The 20420-nt window shown below is 34.0% G+C and overlaps 1 protein-coding gene across 2 annotated transcripts in view; it reads right to left on the bottom strand.

The window, feature by feature from the left end:
* GBE1 (1,4-alpha-glucan branching enzyme 1) overlaps window positions 1-20420 on the bottom strand; it is a 243316-nt gene that overhangs the window by 107083 nt on the left and 115813 nt on the right. For both annotated transcript variants that reach the window (XM_031457686.2, XM_031457692.2), the window contains 4 exons: window positions 19583-19708; window positions 18615-18750; window positions 16302-16392; window positions 12684-12893 (listed from right to left, as the gene is read on the bottom strand). In XM_031457686.2, coding sequence (XP_031313546.1) covers window positions 12684-12893; window positions 16302-16392; window positions 18615-18750; window positions 19583-19708 — 563 coding nt within the window. The remainder of the gene's footprint in view (window positions 1-12683; window positions 12894-16301; window positions 16393-18614; window positions 18751-19582; window positions 19709-20420) is intronic.

Raw genomic sequence — 20420 nt, 5'->3', positions numbered from 1 at the left:
ACATTTCAATAAAATAGACAATTAAAATGATGACAAGCACTACTCAGGAGCAGCCCAGAGCTGGGAAACAGCAGAGCCTGAATGCCAACCCAAGTCCATCCTAACCCCATCCCTAACTACCACAAGTTCCTGTCACTTGATTGCTTGAGAGGTTAGTGCAAAATTTTATGTCTCATAAGGCCACGTTTCAAATAGGAGATTCTTCACAAAAAAAATGTAAAACCAACATTAATAATGTTTGTAATATAGAATATACACATGCACACTCATACAACAGAATATTCCCTAAAGATGAGGTCAAAGGAAAAATAGGTAAGTTATCACTGTTTTAAAATATAAAATACAAACACAATGGCAAAGTTTACCTATAGATTATGATAACTAAATGAAGAGTGAAAAGAGGCTGAGCAAGCATGCCAGTGGGACTGACTTTAGACTGGGGAAGCCAAAAAAGGCCTTTCACACTGTGGATGGGAAGACAAACAGGAGCTGGCCATACAATGGCAATACTCCAGGCAGAAGGTAAAGCATGCACAGAGGCCCCAAAGCAAGAAAAGCACCAGGGGGGTTACAGACTAATGAGAGGAAGAGTATATTACGGTGAGACCTGGGCCAGGTCCTTCAAAATCTCATAGGACATGTTAAGATTTAGAAAGAAAAAAAAAAAAAACAAAAAAATTCTAAGTGCATTGAAGTGCTTCAAGGTTAAACAAATCTGAGAAGTGAAGTATTATTGTGTAGCACTTACTTGGCGATTCAAAACGCACATTAGCTAATTAAAGATTCCAAGAATTTCAACTATAAAGTGATGTGTTGAACTTGATTTGATTCAGGGCTTTCCAAAAATTTATTTGAGTGCTGAACACCCTTCATGTGACACTGATATCCTGCTGAACTATCCTTCTTGGTGTGTCATTTCCCAAAGTAGTTACATGAAACAAATTGCTGCGACAAACCTGGATGACACTGTTACTTCACAAATTAACTGAGTTGTTATTGTTTTTTTTTTTTTTTTCAGTAACTTGATCATCATTTCAGATATGTATTCTCTTTGGGAATAATTTAAGATACGTTTTTACTGTCATTCGGTACTGAAAAGAAACAGATACCCAAGAACAAAATGAGGGACTTGAACTACTATATATAAAATAGATAAATAACACAGTCCTACTGTATAGCACAGGGAATTATATTCAATACCTTGTAATAGCCTATAATAAAAAAGGATATGAATATATATATATGTATATAAAATTCAATCACAATGCTGTACACCAGAAATTAACAAATCATTGTAAATTGACTATATGTCAATAAAAAAGACATTAAAAAAAAGAATTAACTGAAACACGATTTGCTATATCTGGGATTAAAATGACCCAAAATACTCACAAAGTATTATTTCATCGAGATAATGGGTTTCATTTTTACTCTGCTGAACAAACATTTGACAGTCTACTCTTAGGCAGACTCTGGAATATTGTGCTAACCAACAGGGTTACAAGCTGCATATGACCTATATTCTAATTTGGGAGCATTAGAAAAAATAAATGGATTCATTCATTTCTTTATCCATTCAACAAATCTGCGTTGAATGAGTCAAGCACTGTTCCAGTCCTGAGGGATAAAGGGGGAAACAAGACAACACTGTCTTTGCTTCGTTGATTCCTATATTCTTGCCTGGAGTAGATGAGAAAAGTAAACTAAATAATAATGCAGTCCAAAAACCTGCACAGCAAAATAAACATTAATATGTAAGAGAGCAGAAAGTGAAGGCAGATAATCAAATAAAAGCATTTAACACAGGGTGGAGGGTAGGAAAGAGAATCTGGATTTGGGAAACAATTTGGAAGTAATATAAGGAGGAACTGTAATGGCTGAATGGATACAGGTTCAGAGTTTGTGTGATATATACATCTGAGCTCAACAAAGAAGTCTGAATGTGGAACAAACCATGGAAGTTGTAAGAAATAATAATTAATTCTTATTATGTGCCAGGAGCTGTTCTAAGAACTTTACCTAGTTTTAATATTTTAAATCTCCCAACAGCTCCATGAGGTTTTTTAATCACCATTTTAGAGACGGATGCGGGGTACTAGAATATTTGAAATTATGTATGTGGCTTGAATTATATTTCTTTTGGACAGTGTTTTCTGTGCTCCTCAGTAGGACTCTGGGTCTCCATTTTGCACGCTGGTCTTGTGCACACTTCACTTGTAATTTCCCGTTTTTCCTACTGAGCCCACCAACCAGCCCAGCACAGAGCAGTCACCTATACCAAGTGGTCAGCAGGGACGGCAGTACTGAGCACCTCTCTCGCCATCCCTGTGACCTGATAGTGTTTGCTGTGTTCATCAACTTCATTTTATCACTAAGCTCCCTGATTTCTCTTCTTTTACAGGAGATCTGAGATACCTGGCTTCTGGAAAGGGCTGGGGAAAGATCGAGAGATGGGCTATTTCTGATAGCCTTTCAGACATAACCGCACAAGCTAGTAGATGAACCCATGGCAGAAGCAAGAAGGACAAACTGCAGGTCAAGCAGAGCCCAGGCTCGATTATCACGAGGCAACGCTTAATAACAACACTTCATCAAGAAGAAAACATCGGGCGCAAGTGCTGTTCCACACTGAGCCCCAAACAACAAGCACAAAGGTGTGATCTCCCTACTTGTAAGCACTGCCATTAACATTAATGGCCACGCAAAGCAGAAGGAAGAGATGGTGAGAACTAAGCAGGCCCTTCCTGCCCGAGCTACTGGAGGATTATTACAGCAGACAGTTTAGCCATCACTCTGAAAACTTCATCACTGGGAAAGACTGAGTAATTTTATTTAGAATAAATATACTGAGACTAAAAATCTGTTTCCCACTCAGAACAGATAACCATAAAATATTATCCTAAGAAAGATATAATATGGCCCCTGATTTAAAATGCAAAAGAACAGGTTAGTTAACACAGCAACTATTCAATAAAATGCCTTTTGCACCTGAAAAATTTAAAAACAAAAACAGGTAGACGGAATGCTTTGCTTAGTCCACACTGGAGGGGAACAGAGTAGTCTAATCCTCAATAAAAAATAGTTGACAGATAACTCTAACTTAATCGTTACAACATTTAAAAATTTAACATTTTAACAAATACTTTGAGATTACATTTTACTTTTTCCTGGAGCCCAAAAAGACATTCTTGAACATGACTTAGAGCTTTTTTTAATGACTCACGTTCATTATGATCAATTCAGTCTAACGATGCCCAGAGGGACAATTACCCAGCGTGGAGCTGTTTGCTGCTGCACCCGAGTGGCCTCACACTGCTGTGCTTTCAGTTCTGCTTTCTGACCCTGATGGGCTTTCTCCCTCTACCACCGCTCTTGGCTGTGATTCCTCAACACAGTTAGATGTCGATCACGATCGGTCATTTCCACAAACGTTCCTAATTTGGGGATTCTACCAAGAAAACAGCTTCATGTGCTTTTTAAAATAAATAGTGTGAGACCACAAGATCCACAGTGGTTACGGCACATGTTCTGGCTCAAGAAGGAGCAAAGATGGTGTTAGTGGTCCTCACACCTCTGAGTATGTTTCAGAGGACTGGGCTGGCTGGTTACATCTGCCCACAAGAGGACTGGGACAATGACCCAGCAATGATGCTGACAGCGGCAACTATCATGACTACGAATCAGACACTGGAGCGAGTGTGTCACTGAATCTTCACAATCATGGGAGGAAGATACAATTAGAATCTTATTTTACAGATGGGGGGAAATTAAACTTTGAAACCTGGCTAATCTGGTTGTGGTTACCTGGTAAGTGGTGGAACCAGTATTTGAGCACAGGTTGATACAGCCTAGGCCCCTGCCCCTTCTCTATAATGCCTCCATAGGTCAGTAACTACATCTGTCTATATATTTTTAAAGAGGTTACTTAGAATCTAGATGCAAAGTATTAAAATAAATAAAGCTTACTGAATTTTAATTATGCAGATTTCTTCAATAAATGTGCCTTTTAATTTATTGAACCTGATCTTAAAAGATACTTATTTTGTTGATTCATGCTACGTAAACATCAAGATGTTAAGATAATTCTGCTGAGTAGACAGTATCATACTACTAGTTTAGGCTTATAAAGTTTGCATTATTTAAAAAAAATTGTATCACAATGTTGTGTTTAAGCTATAAAATATCATTGTCCTATTGTCATATTGGCTCAGTACCTAATTTACTACTTAATTTGGGGAGTTTGGTAGAATCTGGTACTTTCACAACCAACCCCTGGCACACTGATTGAGTCCAGACATAGCCCGAGAGGCCCAGAGATATATCCAACCCCAATGTCTGTTCCCTTGGTTGGCACAGTAATTTCAAAATTTTAAATTAACTGCAGACATTTAAAACTAGGGATATTTTATATAAAATGTGGACGCGTGAGTTCTCCCTAAGTGCCAGATGATGTGGCTTCACGGGCCACATTCTCACATGGAAACAAGTAGGTGTTTGTGAGCTTGGCAGCCCCTTCAGATGGGACCCGTCTGTTCCAGGTGGCCAAGACCGCCACCTGGTCTACTTTCCTTAGTTATCTGCCTGGTTTGTGAGTTGAGCACTACTTCTATTTCTAGTAAAAATCTGAAAGTACAACTCCACACTCTCCATAATACTCTATATTTTGGTTTGCAAGCATTTTTAATGATGTTATTTTATAGTTTGAACAACTGCCCTGTGGCACATAAATAATATTATTATTATCAGCTCTTCATATGTGAAACCAAGATTCAAGTGTTAAACAGCTTGGTTTAAGATCAGAGAGGTAGAGTCATCTAATTCTCAAACCACTTATTTTACTCTATGTCAGATCTTTAATATCTTAACTATACGTAGTATGTATTATTATCATTGTCATTATAATTTTGGCTGGAAGTATCTTTTATAGCTTTCTTCACTGAATTCAGTTCTAAAGAGCAGGTAACCCCACCAAATCAGTCCTTTGCTGTGTCACTTTCATGGCAAGCAAAGCTGAGGATGAAAATTTTGAGAAAGAGACAGAGAATGCTTTACTTTAAATAAAATATTTTCAATAAAAACCAGATTATTTACTTCCATATTTAATACATAAACAACAAACATATTACTAAAAAATAAGTATCTATTTGGAATGTAAGATGGTGATAAGTGCAATGGAGAAAAGTTAGGCAGGACCAGGAGATAGGGAATGGCAGAAGATTGAAGGAGATATTTCATATCAGGTTGTCAGAGAAGAAATGCCTCCAGATTGAGTGACCCTTAAAGGTTGCTACTGTCATCATCATGATCATCCCTCACAAAGACCAGGTGAACCCATCTAGATAGCCAGTTGGCTTCATTTGCTGTCCTTTATAGAGAGCTAAGAATAGAGCTTAACTCTTGGAAAAGTTATGCTGTTTTGTTTCCTAAAGCACTGAGAGAAAATGTTAACTATAACTGTCGCTGTGTTTCACTGATGCTTTCAGCAGACAGAATTTTGAAAGGCTACCCAGGCAGAGGTCTAATCTTGGGGAGATATTTTAAGCTGGAAAGAGGCAATGAAATAAATCCTGAGGCTGATGGCTTGTCTTACTCACAGTGAAAGAAAAAGAAGGCAGAATGAAGACTCAAGGTAACACCAAATAGAGATCTCTTACCATCACAAAATGTGGATGGGAAATTCTGAACTTAGAGAAAAACTGGCCTGACTGCTAATCCAAAATGAATGGGGGAGGGGAGGAAACTCTAAACCAAATAATTTTTATGTTACTTATAAATATGTGTCCTTCCAAAACATAAGAGAGAAATACTTATATATTTTTTGAAAATAATTGGCTTGCTATAACATGGGTCATTTATCTGCAGCATAACGCTAAGGAAATCATTCAGCTAGTAAACCTTGAAATACCTCTTCATAACTTCAAAACTGCTAACCTGTAACCCAGAAAATAGACATGCTTAAACAAGTTGTTTTGTTACATACAGATAAAAACAGAAAAATTGATTTTTTTCACTTTTTACCTGCTTGTTTAAAAAGGTCATAAGAAAAACCCAGATATTATGATTATAGACGCCACATAATTCCCTGACTTAAATGAATAACCACTGAATAGGACTTCTGGACCATTTTCACATGGTAGCATCTACTATTATTCTAAGCTAAAGAAGTTGCTTTTAGAGCCATGTTCGACATTTTCAAATTTAAGGTAAACTGCCTAGTAGAATGGTCCTATTTTAGAATGAGTTTGCATTTGAGAAGGTGAATGTTAAGGTAAGACCTAAATACTCAAGATATTTTCAAGATAACCCCGTGCACTTAAATTTTAGACTTATGGGGAATAAACGAGGCAGATAATACCAGGAACAAAGTTTATACAAAGACTGTAAATCCTTACTCCAGTGCTATGCTCTGCATCAATAGAAACCTTTCTGCAAGGCTGAGTAATCTCATAAACCCTGTGAGAGAAGTTATATTTCTACTATTCAAGCTCAAATCCAGACAGATTAGATTGATATAGCAACCTTCTTAATCTCTTTTACAAGAGAGAATTAGTCTGTTTGAATTCTGAATCTAACTTTACTTTCTTTGAAATAGTCAATTTAACCATTTTCCTTAATCAAGCTGAAATAAAGTTCTATTTTAAACAAGGAAAAATTACTAAGAGGAAAAGAAAAAATACTATAAAAGAAGAAAACAACAAGACTTTTTATGAGACATTCAGCATTATTAACGATCTTACTGTGAGATTTTAATGTTCTTAATAGTCCATAAATTATTGCTTGTTTATTTTTAATTGTCTGACTTCTTTTGAGATAGTTAACTGTTCACTAAATCTACATCCAAAATTGCCCTTCAGTCACCCATCATTTGCTTCTCATAAAGCAAATGCTTTATTTTAAAAAAAATCATTAGTTTTTTTATAAAGCAAATAGGACAGGTATTTGTCTAAAATAACGCTGTACTTCTTCAATTTAAAAGAACATTAATGTTCTGAAACCTATCTAAAGAAATTAAAACACACATTTTATTTTAAGATTTTGTGCTACATTTAAATATACTGAAAATATCACTTCTCTAAAGACATGGTATATGGTAGATGTTCAATATGTTTATTAAATAAATCATTCAGAAAAAAATGGCTTCTTCTTCTTTAAAAAAATCTTTGATGTTAATCTTCATTCACCTAAGCAATGGTTAATTCAAGTATCTGTAAACTTTTTTGTGTGCCCCATCAGTAAAAACTTTTCAGTACAGTCCCCCGTATGTGTATTTATTCATTAATTATATATACATACCATTTTAATAATATATTAATATATACACACAAACTAATTTTAAAATAAAGATAAAATAATTGAGGTCTGGTTAAATTTAGAATCACTGACATGTGTGTTTAATGCTTATCCTGGCTAAACCAGCTCAATAAAATACACAGATATAAATGAAAAGAGAGAATCAATGGCCATTTTTATTAAATTATAAAACGTTTTTTTCCAGCTCCTTCCACTGTCTACCATCTTTCATAAAATGTGGCTTGTATATTTCCATTTTCCCTGAAGTTAGTTGATCTTGCCAAGTAACCACAAGATGATTCACTTATATTTATAATTATATTTATATTTATAACCAGTGGACTTAAGACAAATTAAAATTGGAACAATTTTAAAAGTTTGGCCAAAAAAATGCTCCAAGATTCATGTGAATGCAAAAATAATTTTTATGACTAAAATCATCCGTGGCAATAAACTCACAAAGACAGAAACTTCTTCTTGATATCTTCCCCCAAACGCTTGTCTCCGTAGCTAAACTTTCTTTGAAAGCAGTTACTTCAAATAAATTATTAAAATGTCACTTATGCCCTGAAGGGAGTGATTTTTTCATGTGTTTTTCCCCAAACTTCTGATAAGCATGTGAGTAGAAGTTTCAAGAACATATCTAGTAATGCATCCTAGAATATGTGAATCTACAACTTTTCCAGATAATACCTAAATGTTTCTAAAGTAGTTGTACCCATTTACCTTTCTATGCTATTTTCTCTGTGTTACTGTGGCCATTTTTACTACAGCAAAAAGAGCAATTATTTCACCCAATGGCATGTTGCTTTTTGCTTTTTGCTTTTAAGAAACCAGAAAGTAGCATATGACTTTAAAGTCCTCTCAAAAAATAATATTTTAGAGGTTTCCATTCATGTCCTGGATGCTCAGTTTTTAAATATCTTGCTAATCATAATGATGTCATATACTCATTAATATATCAATGCACAATAATCCTTAAATAAAGATTCATCTTAATAACTGATTTGATCATGCTGTAATATCATATAAAATATGCTATAATTTTATTTACAATTTTAGTACCTATGCCTTTATAGACTTATCCCAGGAATGCAAGATTGGCTTAACAGTCAAAATCAATAAATGTATTTCATCATATTAATAAACTAAATAAGAAACATCACAAAACAAGATATCACAAAATACTTAAGATCCAAGTACCCACTCTCAGTAGGGGAAGCCCCTATGAATTTCCTCTCACATTCTAACTTGTGGAAAAGACCTATGATTAAGAAGACCCAAATATTATAGTGTCTGTACTAAGGGATACTTTATCCCATGTGGTTATGACCCTAAAAAATCAAACTGGATTCATTTTTGTTTCTGAAAGGAACTCTAATAACTCAAGATAAGAGCAGAGTATCTTCCTGCCTAATGGCTGTCACATTACAAACCCATGCTGACAGAATATGATTATACAACTTTTGTACCTAAATGTAAGGTTCAGGGGGAAAAAATGAGCATTAGCTCTATTATGTTATCTTCTTTGGGATTCAATATCTTATCTTTGAAAGAAATATTCAACAAAGAAAAGGTACTCATTTGAAGTTTTAGTAAAGTTTAAGGTATCAATAATTGTTTAAGCTCCACAAATGTGTAGTTGTCTTGTTACTTTATGAAGTACATTTACATAGTGCCAGACATGATATATATAAATATATAACTGAATCGCTATGCTGTACACCTGAAACTAACACAACATTGTAAATCAACTATACTTCAATTAAAGAAATACATATTCATAGTGCCAGACACATACACAAAATAGAATTTAAAACTGAGGCCATTAAATTATAGCCGTTACTTCTCACTCTAGAAACTACTGAAACTTACGGGTGACAGATTTGTCAAGAAGTTCTCTTTACCAACTAAAGAAAGAACAACCCAATCTCTGTCGCAAACTGTCATTAGCAATTTAGAAGAGCTGGAAGGCAGTTCAGCCAAGTAGACAGAAAATTAAAACACGGGCAGCTCCTGATTGGAAATTTATTCATAGCAAGTAATGAAATAGCACAGTCAGGATCTCTGGTATTACTTGGAGTGAGAGATTTAATTCTGATAACTCTGATGATGGCACTTGAATCAGAGATTATAAGTGGTGACAGGGTGTGACATATACATAGGACGGAATGAGCATCAGCAACATAGCTCCGCGGAAGCTGATTCTACTTAGATCAATTTTTTTCAAACAGTAAATATAATAATTTCAAAAATTATTACAAGTTTTCAAAGAAGAGGCTTACTAGGCCTTAGGCAAACCATGTACCATTTATATTAACCTTTCAATGAAGTATAATATGAACCAACATATCAAAGGTAAGGGGTGAAAAAGAATTTATATTTTAAAACCTGGTATATAAATGGTAGTGTCTGATTTCATCTGGATAAGGAACAAACTCAAGATTACAGGCAAGTAGCTACTCCACGAAGAGAGTAATAGTGAGGGCTTGGGTTTTCCTGTGATTCTATGCATGTAGGGAATAGTGATTAAATGTAGTCATGAACAAGTAATGTTATTTATATTTATAAAGAATAATCATTTTCATTTTGGATTTTCTGTGCCTTTTTTATATTTCCTAATTACCAACAATGGTATTATTACTTTTATAATGATTAGTATTTTTTTCAAAATTGCTTATTTCAGACAAACTCTCTACCAAAGAAATACAGCTGAGAAAAAAAAGTAACCCTTCCACATAAACAGGTATTTCAATACATCTCTTTTGAATTATGAAGTGGAATATTTATTATGAATGGTTAAAATTTGTTAGATGTGGGAATTTTAAAACATAGCCCTAAAATTCTTTAATGCTCCTGCCATTGAAATAAAAGGTCCCATGGTCCCTGAATCTGTAACTGTTTGGACAATGGTTTGTAGCAGAAATGATGCTGTGTCAGTTTCTAGACCCAGACTATAACATGGGGAAGAGAGGAGCTGTCACACTGACCTAGGCCCACAGTGCTGATATAGAAGTAAACTGAACAACTGCTGTTGTCTGAAGTCACTTAGTTTTAAGCTGGTTGGTTAAGCAGAGATAAATAACCAAAAGAGTAGAGCAGGGCTTTAATCATGAATGCTGATTATAAAAATGGCTTCAAAACAACGTTACATCACATACGCCATCACTAATCAGAATAGAAGGAAGAAATCTGATTTATTTCATCAGGCTAATATAAATGTTGTCCATAAAGTTTTTTAATAAATTAATATAGTATTGAGAAAATAATTCAAAGAATCCTAGATTCTTTAGTATTTTATATATTGAAAAATGTAAATACTACAGAGTTATTTGTTTAAATTCGGTGACAATTTTTTAAATTTGACTTTGTAAGATTTATTTACCTATACTGTTTAATGATGTCATAACTAATAGTAAAAACCTACATAGAAAATACTAAGTCTAGAAAAATTGGAAAATTTAGGTATTATCAACTAGAACAACATACTAAATAACTGAAGTAAATTCTAAATGGAGCTGTACTTACAGAGGACTAAGCCTATGTGATGTAATGAAGCCAAAAAAAGTCATAATAAAAATAATAAGCTAAAATCATACTACACATTATTTACCAACAGTAAGAACTTGAGAGAGATTAAGAGTTAATTCAATAACAAAAGAAACTAAGTATTAAATAAAAGTGTTAAATATGTCAATTTCTGTAATAGAAATGTTTTTAAGACAATTACGTATAATTCCTTTTCTTTAGAAAACTGGATAACTTTAAATGGACTTTGAGAGCTAAAGGAACAGAAAAATACAGTATAATAAACATTTCACTAAAATAAAGAATCATTTTATAACATAAAAATCCACCCACTTAATGCATTTCTTTTTAAGACACAGTTCCCCCGCAGAATTGTTTCAAAACATAAAAATTTAACAATTTAGTGTATTTCTTTCATAAGGCACAGTTCTATAGGATAGAGCCAACACTTACTTATCCAAATAAGAACCAGAAAGTTCAATTAATTGTATTTCTTGTCCACAATCTACTTTTAGAAGATTTACTCAAGAACAAAATTGTTAAGAATTATATCATAGAATTAGCACAGGTTCAGGCCTTTTACTTGTTATAAATCTGTGGTTTGTAAAAAGCAATGTTCAAAAAGGTGACACAAATACAAAATACCTTTACAGAGGGAATTGCATTAATCCCCAAACTCTACCTCCTCTTATAATGAAAACCCTGAGAACCAGAATGATTAATCGATTTGTACCAGAGTGAAACTAGGCCTGGAACCCTGCCACCTGCTTCCACCTCTTGTGTCTTTTCTCATCTATAATGCTGCTTCATCTGGCAGGAGTGATTCCTGCACAGCTATGAAATATAAAATAATGCATGATACGAAGAAGACTGAAGCAAAACAACTTCTTTCATATATAAATCATCTAATTTTTGTTAAAAAATTAGAATTCTTCATTTTATCAAAGTACTTGCTGAAGCATTTTTCTGCACTGTTCATTTTCCAAATACATGTATATTTATTTACGGTGCAACATCTGAAAGAAAGTTCATTAAATTCTTTCAGAAATATTATTAAAAAATAGTTATATATTACTTGATATTCTGATGCTTTTAATATGACTTGAATACATATTTTCACTTATGATAAATAATGGATAAAATTCATAGCATTTTTTATTTTAAAAATAATTTTGCCATATTATGCTATTTAGATTTAATCACATAAAACACCCTTGTATTTACATGGAAAGTCAGAGATGTGTTTAATCCTAAGAACCTGTTTCAGCATTAAGCCTTGGTTTATTATCTGTAAGATGGTTATGACAACAGTACTTACCATGTGTAAGCAGAGTTGTTGTGAAGAATAAAGAAAATAAAATATGTAGCTAATGTATCTAAAACACTTCGCAGCATATCTGATACCTTACATACTAATAAATGTTAGCTGTTATTATAGGTATAATAATTTAGCTGCAATCAAAAACATGTAGTATTAAGGCAGCAAAACAAAGTATGTTTTTAAAAAATAGCCTACTTAAAACAATATGTATTTTTCTATTAAAAGGCAATTTGCTATACTTAATTCAGAGTGATAAAGTGCTTTTTAGATGTTAAGAAGCTATTTACATTAATCTTTTAAATGGAAATATAACCAATATATGCTAAATGGAATACAATTTGTAAAACTGAAGTTTAATGCAACTTACCACAAATACACATGCTAATCAAACAAGGTAAATTCTGTATGTTAAACATTTCTCATAAATTTTTTTTGAAAATTAAGAAATTAAATACCAGTGAGAGAGTACACATACAATGAATTTAGTAAAATTCCTCGAATTTTTTTTAAACAAGTAAGACATTTCCATATTATATATACCTACCTGGAGTAGATAAACAATCGACTGTCCCAAAGAGTATGATGCCCTCTAGGTCCATAATGAAAATAACAGGACTCTGTCCCATCGAACATATTCAATCCATCTTCTGAATTTTTTGAAGCATGGCTGTGTACCACATCTAAGAGGACTGTAATACCCATCGAGTGAGCTGTGTCAACTAGTTCTTTCAGCTCTTCAGGAGTTCCATAACGGCTTAAGGTAAAGGAGACAGCAAATACAAGCTCACATCATATTTAGAGCAAACGGCCAATCATTTACTGTGTATCAATTATTTTACCAGCACAGTACTAGATAGTAGTATCTAAGTATTATATTGCTAGTGCAGTGCAAATGCAAATGCAGTATAATACTTAGATACAAGTCAAAGCTGCTTAATATCTATTATTAAGCAGCTTTAAAAGCACTCAATTTTAAAAAAACTGGCTATTAATTGTAGGTTTATAGCCCAATAAAAATTCACATTTTGAGTAGGTAGATAGTAAAATTCCACTTCTTTATACTCAGAGCTTCTGATTTCCATCACCAAGCCTAGTTAGTCTGAGAAGCATGGTCATTCCTGTTCATACACCTGGCCATCCCTTTGAGTATGCATGGTTGGGATTGGGAGTGGCTTAGAATACTTCTTTGAATGTCCTTTGTGCCTTAATTGAAGCCAACTTTCCTGTACTTACTTATTCCCAGACTGGGATGCCTCAGGTACCAGTGCGCCCTGTCACCATCCAAGCAGAAAAGATAGGCAGCTGGCATGCATATGTGTTTGTGTTAAAAGCAGTTGCCTAGTCTCCATGAAATAGGAAACAAAAATCACTCCCAAGAGGAAGTCTTTTCTTAACCTATGTAAAATCTCAATATTGCAGGCTTGTGTAGCATTAACTTTTGTCTTTTAAATAAATTATCACCCTTGTGATTAACTGTTTACTGTCTCTCTTCCTCACTAGATCATAATCTAGTGATCCTTGAGGGCAGCTCTGACCATCTGGTTTCCCAAGCTCCAGTACAGTGCTTGGTATAGAGCAGGTATCCTGATAGCCAAGTCCACTGAATAGAAAGAGCTATCCCCTAAAAATGCAAACAGGATCAAGCTGTCTTTTACCTAAAATCATACATGCAACTCCCACTGTTCTTACGATGAAGACTGTTGTCCTTATCATGACCTACTGCACTGCCTAATCCATGACGTACCTCACTGCCTAATCTTGTTCCTTCCAATAACTTCAGACTTATGACATTCTACCCTTTCCTCTCCTTATCCTAGCTATCCAACTTTTTTTTCCAGTCATTGAACACTATGTTCAATGAATCAATAGCCCTAAGGTTTCACTCATTCATTCACTCATTTGTTTGTTCAACAAATACTTATTAAGTTATCTACCATGTGCCATACAGATTTCTATGCTTTAGAGATTCAGCAGTGAACAAAGTAAACAAAACTGCCCTTATGGAATTTATATTCTAGTTGAATGATAATAAATAAGCATGGTATGTGGAATATCAGATAGCAATAGGTGCTCTAAGGAAAAAAGAAGCAAAGCTATTGGTAGGAAGGGGGGCTGTCTTAAATACAGTCATCAGTGAAAGTTTTATGACAAAGGCAGTATTTGAGTAAAGACCTGAAAGAAGTAGGGAGCAAGGCATGTGAATAGCTAAGGGGAAGAGTGTTCAGAGAGAAAGGGCACTGGAGATAGAAATGAGCCAGGAGCCTTTGAAGAAGAGCATATAGGCTAGTGTGGTTGGAATGGAATGATCAAGAGATAAGCCCAGAGAGTCGGCCAAGACTCAGAGCACAGGGAGCCTTATGGACCAATGACAGGCATTTGGCTTTTATTCTGAGAGAGACAGGGAATCATTAGAGGCTAATGAGCAAGAGTAACATGATTTGAATTTCATTTTAAAAAGCTGACTTTGGCTACCATGCAGAAAGCAGTCCATGTGTGTAGAGGGAGAGAAGAGCTAGGAAAGAAAAAGGAGGACAACAGAATTCAGCATGACCAGTTCCAGAGCTAATGAAATTATGCAGGAAGAGATAATGGCACCTTGGCTCAGAGTGGTAGCTGTGGTAGCAGCTGAAGCAGCCAGATTTGGGATATATTTTGAAGTCACAGGTGGCTATGTTTTACAATACCTAGAGTGTAGGGAGGGACATAAAAAGGGAAAAGTCAGGTAAAATGCAAAGATTTTTGGCTTGAACAACTGAAAGATAGAAATGTCATGTACTGAATTAGGGAAGATGGCAGGAGAAGACAGGAAGAGCAGAAGTTTAATCTGCAACCTGTTAAGTATGAAATATGTATTAGATATCTCCGTGTCACTTAGGCACTGTTTGAAGTTCACAACAGAGGTGAAGACTGGAGAGATTAACTTGGGAGTTGGCATACAAAGTGTGTTTCAACCATAAGAATGAATGAGACTTGATGAGAACCCCAAGGTACTTCATTTAGATACAGAAGGGAATGGAACCATGGGCTGAGTGCTGGAAGTGGTTAAAAAGAGCAAAGGAAACAAAGAAGAACAATAAGAGATATGAGAAAAACAACTGTAAGGTTTAATATCCTGAAAGCCAAGAAAAGAAAAAAGTTGCAAGAAGGTGGGAGTAATCAATTGTGCCAAATGCTGCTAGTTCAAGTAAGCTAAGAACTGATGATTGGAGTTAACAATGTGGAGGGCGTCAGTACCCTTGACAAGAGCAATTTCAGCAAAGAGGTGGAGAGCCTACTTGGAATGAGTTCAAGAAAGAAAAGGAGTGGAGGAATTAGAGACAATGAGGACTGATTACTTGTTCAAGGAGAAATTCTATAAAGAGATACAGGTAAAGGGATCAGTATCTTTTCTCTATGTCTGGAATGCCATCTACCTACCCCCATTTCACCCCTCCCCACAGTTAAATCTTAGTCATGTTTTAGATCTCAGTTGCAACATCAGTCCACATCTAACCTACACTGATCAGACCCCTGATTCTGCACGAGCAGAGCACTCTGTCATCTTCTTCTGAGCTTTTATTACATGCAGAAATCCTAGTATGAATGATTATTGGATTTATGTCTATATGCCACCATATTGTCAGCTCTATGAGGCAGAGAGAATGTTGGATTTGTTCAACTTGTGGTCATTCGAGTCAGTACCTCTCGAATTGCTTAAGGACCCCTTGATGTCATTCTGCCCAGAGAGCCATAATCCTTGGATTTCAGCCTGGAAAGGACAGCCATTCTGTGGGTAGTCTTTCCTACCGAAGGCCCCCTCATCACCTTCCTACGTAAGTCAATCTCTTTCCAGAAAAAGATGTGAGCTCTAGCAGTAATGGCTTCCATAATTCGTGATTGTCTAGCTAAGGCTTAGGCCTCCAAATGTAGGACAGATTCAGCAGGCTAACTTGGTATTCTTTAACAAAAAAATCTTTTCATGAAAAGCAATATTAAAATCAGGCTACTCTCTAAGGCTTGATGGGAAGAGAGTCTATGATCTTAGTAAAAGAAAAGCTCAGCTTCTAGTAACTCTGTTAACTCTAAACTAGGTTACAAAACAACACCCTATAAAATAAAGAAATTAATTTCCCTTTTTAAATTTTTTGCTCAAAAAAGAATGGATATAAGTCTTTCATTTTACCTTGAAGCTGCAAAGAAGCTTGTGACTTGGTAACCAAAACTGGCATAGTAAGCATGTTCCATGATCGCCATCAACTGAATACAGTTGTATCCTGTATAAGCAAAGGTCAAAAAGAGATTAAAAGTCACATTAAAAAAATGGAAAATATAACAATACAGCACCCTGTTTCAAAGGCAATAAATTTTACATATACTCTAGAAAATATGGTCATTTTGGAAAGTTCTACTACTTAAACATCTTTTGTCTGTCTGACCTTCTAACACAAAATCGGACAGTTAGTTCTTGAGGGTTGTACTTTAGCTATTTGAAATGTCTTCATTTTAACAAGTAATAAATGACATGCAAATATAATCTTAATTTGTCTTTAGAATATTAAAGATGGCAATCTGCATATGCTAAACTTCAGTTGCACTTGTAATATTCATATCGAATATTATGAAAGCCAAATAAAAAGTAACTGATTGCATGCCATGTACTTTTTATTTCACTTTTTTCTTTATATTTCAGTTATTTCAAGCATAAGATATACCAGCAAATCCATTTTTCTACAAGGTAGATTTTACAATGACAGCATAATTGTTTCTACTTTCCACTATTTCTTGCACCTATAAAATTACCCCAAAGTCACATATGTGCACACACACACACACATCCTTCTTTTCCTTACTTGAAAATGTTTTGCTTTAATACTAAATGAAGTGACTCAAAAAGATAGGCATTTTTAAAATCCTTAATACTTAAAAATATTTACTAATATGTTTTTAATGTAAGCAAATAATCAGAGAAAAAGAAACTTCAGTCTTTTAAAAAAATTAAAAATCAATTTTTTTCATCTTCAAACTTCAATTTGGTAAAATTTTAAAATATGATTTGATTGCTCTGAGAGTTACATTTCTGTAACATACATAGAAAAGATTCCTATTCTGTTCCAAAGTCTAATTCAGGTCAATACAACTTCCTGTGCACATATTTCAGTACATAATTAATACTGGAACAATTACAAATTCACATTCAGAATTAGGGATTCTTAGTTTAAAGGATAACATAAACTCTGTAATTTACAATCTGCTGAAAAGTTATTACTGCAGGCTTTATTGTTAAAGAAAAAAAAATTAACTATATCAGGCCTGGTAGAAATATGTATATAAAACTACTGCTCAGATAACATAAATCAAGAATATGCTTAATACAAAATACAGAGTTTGTGGTTTATTTCTCTATGATGTAGTACATATTACTCTTATGATCAAGTACCAATCTATAGCTTTTATTATTAATTTTATGTCATTAACCATTCCTGAATTATTTATGCTCAGAGTACTGGGCAAGGCAATTCAAACACAAACACGAATGAGAGAATCCTTTTCTGCTGAAACATCTCCAAGATCCAGGTCGTAAGCAGTATTATAGTGTAACATGACAGAGCATGTCAAATATGACAACATTAACATCTATTAAATATAATTAACATTGAATTCTGCAAACATTTAATTAATTTTGGTTTCTCGAACTTGACCTCACCATCTTAAGCCATCAAGATCCCTATAGAACTAGAAACTTCAACCATGAGAAACTTTTCCTCTGGCCACAATGTGGACTGTCTACCAAAAGCAGAATAATTAAACGTAGTTTATCTTCCTGCCTAGCCATTGGAGCAGGTGAGTAATATGCTGTGAAATGATAAAAAGCATTACCTGTAAAAAGAAAATAACACATTTAAAGTGTTCTGAATCAATAATTTAGCCACACATTATTTGCTCTCCTGGCTGCCCCCATGAAGACAGGGTCTGTGTCATTAGAGTCCAAAATACAAACACCTAGAACAATATGTCTCACACAGAAAGACACACCATAAATATTTGTCAAATAAGTCACCCAGACAGGAGCTATATATACAATGATTCTGAAACAAAATGAGTTCCAGTCACCTTACAAATGGAAGCATTTTTTTCTTAACTGACTAAAATGTACAGGCTATAATCAATGACCACTTAACTTAAATTGATAAAAATTCTCTCCTGTAGAAAAGTAATTATGCTTACATATTTATCTACAATTTTGGAAGCCATCAGTTCACACTACTTAAAAATGAAATTGGAATAATATCTCAAATTCTTATGTTCTATCTTATTCCATTTCTCTTTTCTATGCTATCACTATTACAGGGCAATTTGAGAAGCCTAAAATAAAATGCATTTCTATTACATATTTAATCTCTTAACACAAAAAAGGAGACACTTGTAATTAGCTTTTCTAATAAGAGAACAGACTCATTAAAATTTTATCTGAATAAAAATCACAGTTCTTACTTACCAAGGTCTTTGATTCTTGGTAGTACATTGCATGTAAAATGTTTATAAGAAGCTATTTTTCCTTCATAGGAAGAAATTCCCACATGAGATTCATAAATTCTTAGACCTCTTGGCTTCTTTGGTTTGGAATGCTTAAACTACAGAATATTAAAATTATATATAGAATTAGATCAAAAATGCAGGTATGACACTAACAGATTAAGCATGTTAAATGAAAAGATGAAGTAACTCAGTCAAACATTTTGAAACTATTTTCACATATAAAAAGTACTGGCTACTTCCACTAAATTTTCTTTTGAAAAAAAATCCTTTTTAGGATCATAGTAATAGACCTATTTTAAACGAGTAAGGCATGCAGTGGCTTCTGGCTTATCATTAAGTGAAGATATATTTTGAGCCTAAGCCTTAGAGAAAACATAATAGCTGTAAAATGCATGTGTAATTATTAAGTGCAAAGTATTTATTAACAAGCTTCAATACCTTAAAGGACAGAAATGCGAGCTCAAAGACACCTATAACTCTCATCAATAAGACAGCCTTAAAAATTACTCTAATTAATACATTTATGAGATGTCATCACTATTCATTGTTCCTAAGGACACTGATCCTGTTTCAAGCTCATGACAGTGAGAAATATTACACGACTGGAGAATCTTTGACAAATCAGAAATTCTGGTTAAATTTTTTTTTTTAATTAGTATCTCTTATAGGTCAGTATGTAGAGATTTAGTTCTCTTTTTCTTCCACAACCTCAGAAACACACAATAAAACAAAAACTCACTTTTATATTTTATTGGCTACAGCTGATGGACTCTGACATATGTATAAGCATAATGGACACACTATGATGTAAAATATTAAACCGTTGGTGAAGAGTGAGGTTGAACGTTGTTGCTAAGTTATAAAAGTAAAAATTAATTTTCCTAGAAGTATTGGAACAAGCATTTATTTCAGATTTGTTGTTCTCACTTTATATGGGTTTTCTGGATCCCAGTGTGTCCAATCATAATTCACATTACCACCTTCACGAGTCACATACTTCGCCCACGGTGAAATACGATACAAGATCTCTCCACTTTTACTCCGAATCACTACCTAAAAAAAGAACGAGATGTTACTGCCTTAAAATACTTTCAAAACTCTAACATAATGCATGATAACTATGACAACTAAGAAAAGGAGAAAGGATCTTAAGATCTGAACAGTCACCCAGATGTATGACCTTAAAGATATTTAAATTCTATGGACCTTGCTCTCTTCATCAACAATAGTATATGATCCTTAGTCACTTCCAGCTTGAATATTTTATGATTCTCTGGCAATTTCCATCATTGCCAATCAAGCATTAGAGTGGTTAATTAAAGTAAGCATACCGTAGATGGTAAGAATATTAAATAATATTGAACTATTGAATTATTATTATATTATTATTATTGAATTGAATATTGAACATGAATATTATTTGGAAGCTACTGCCAATAAATCAATCAACAGAAGGAAATAATCCTATTATATTTTTAAAAAGTGATAAGTGAGTTATATCATCTCTTCCTTTCCCTTTTCATAACCATTAATAACATTTTCAAGATGCTAAAGGAGAAAACTGGTTTTAACAATTGTATTGTAGACACAGACAGACACCCACTAACTACCCTATGGATATTTTTCACTCTTCAACTTCCTCTACACCCCTTTCCAATTATGTTTTACCATACAAAACTAAACATTTTCCCCTTTAACCTTTTATTTTTATATTTGCCAACAGTGTCAGTATTATCAGTATAAAAAAATAACAATAAGATGCAAA

The sequence above is a fragment of the Camelus dromedarius genome, chromosome 2, assembly GCF_036321535.1.
Source record: "Camelus dromedarius isolate mCamDro1 chromosome 2, mCamDro1.pat, whole genome shotgun sequence".
In the NCBI taxonomy this organism is placed as follows: Eukaryota; Metazoa; Chordata; class Mammalia; order Artiodactyla; family Camelidae; genus Camelus; species Camelus dromedarius.
Note: the sequence above shows the minus strand (reverse complement) of the source record. Positions and strands in the feature narration are given on the sequence as shown.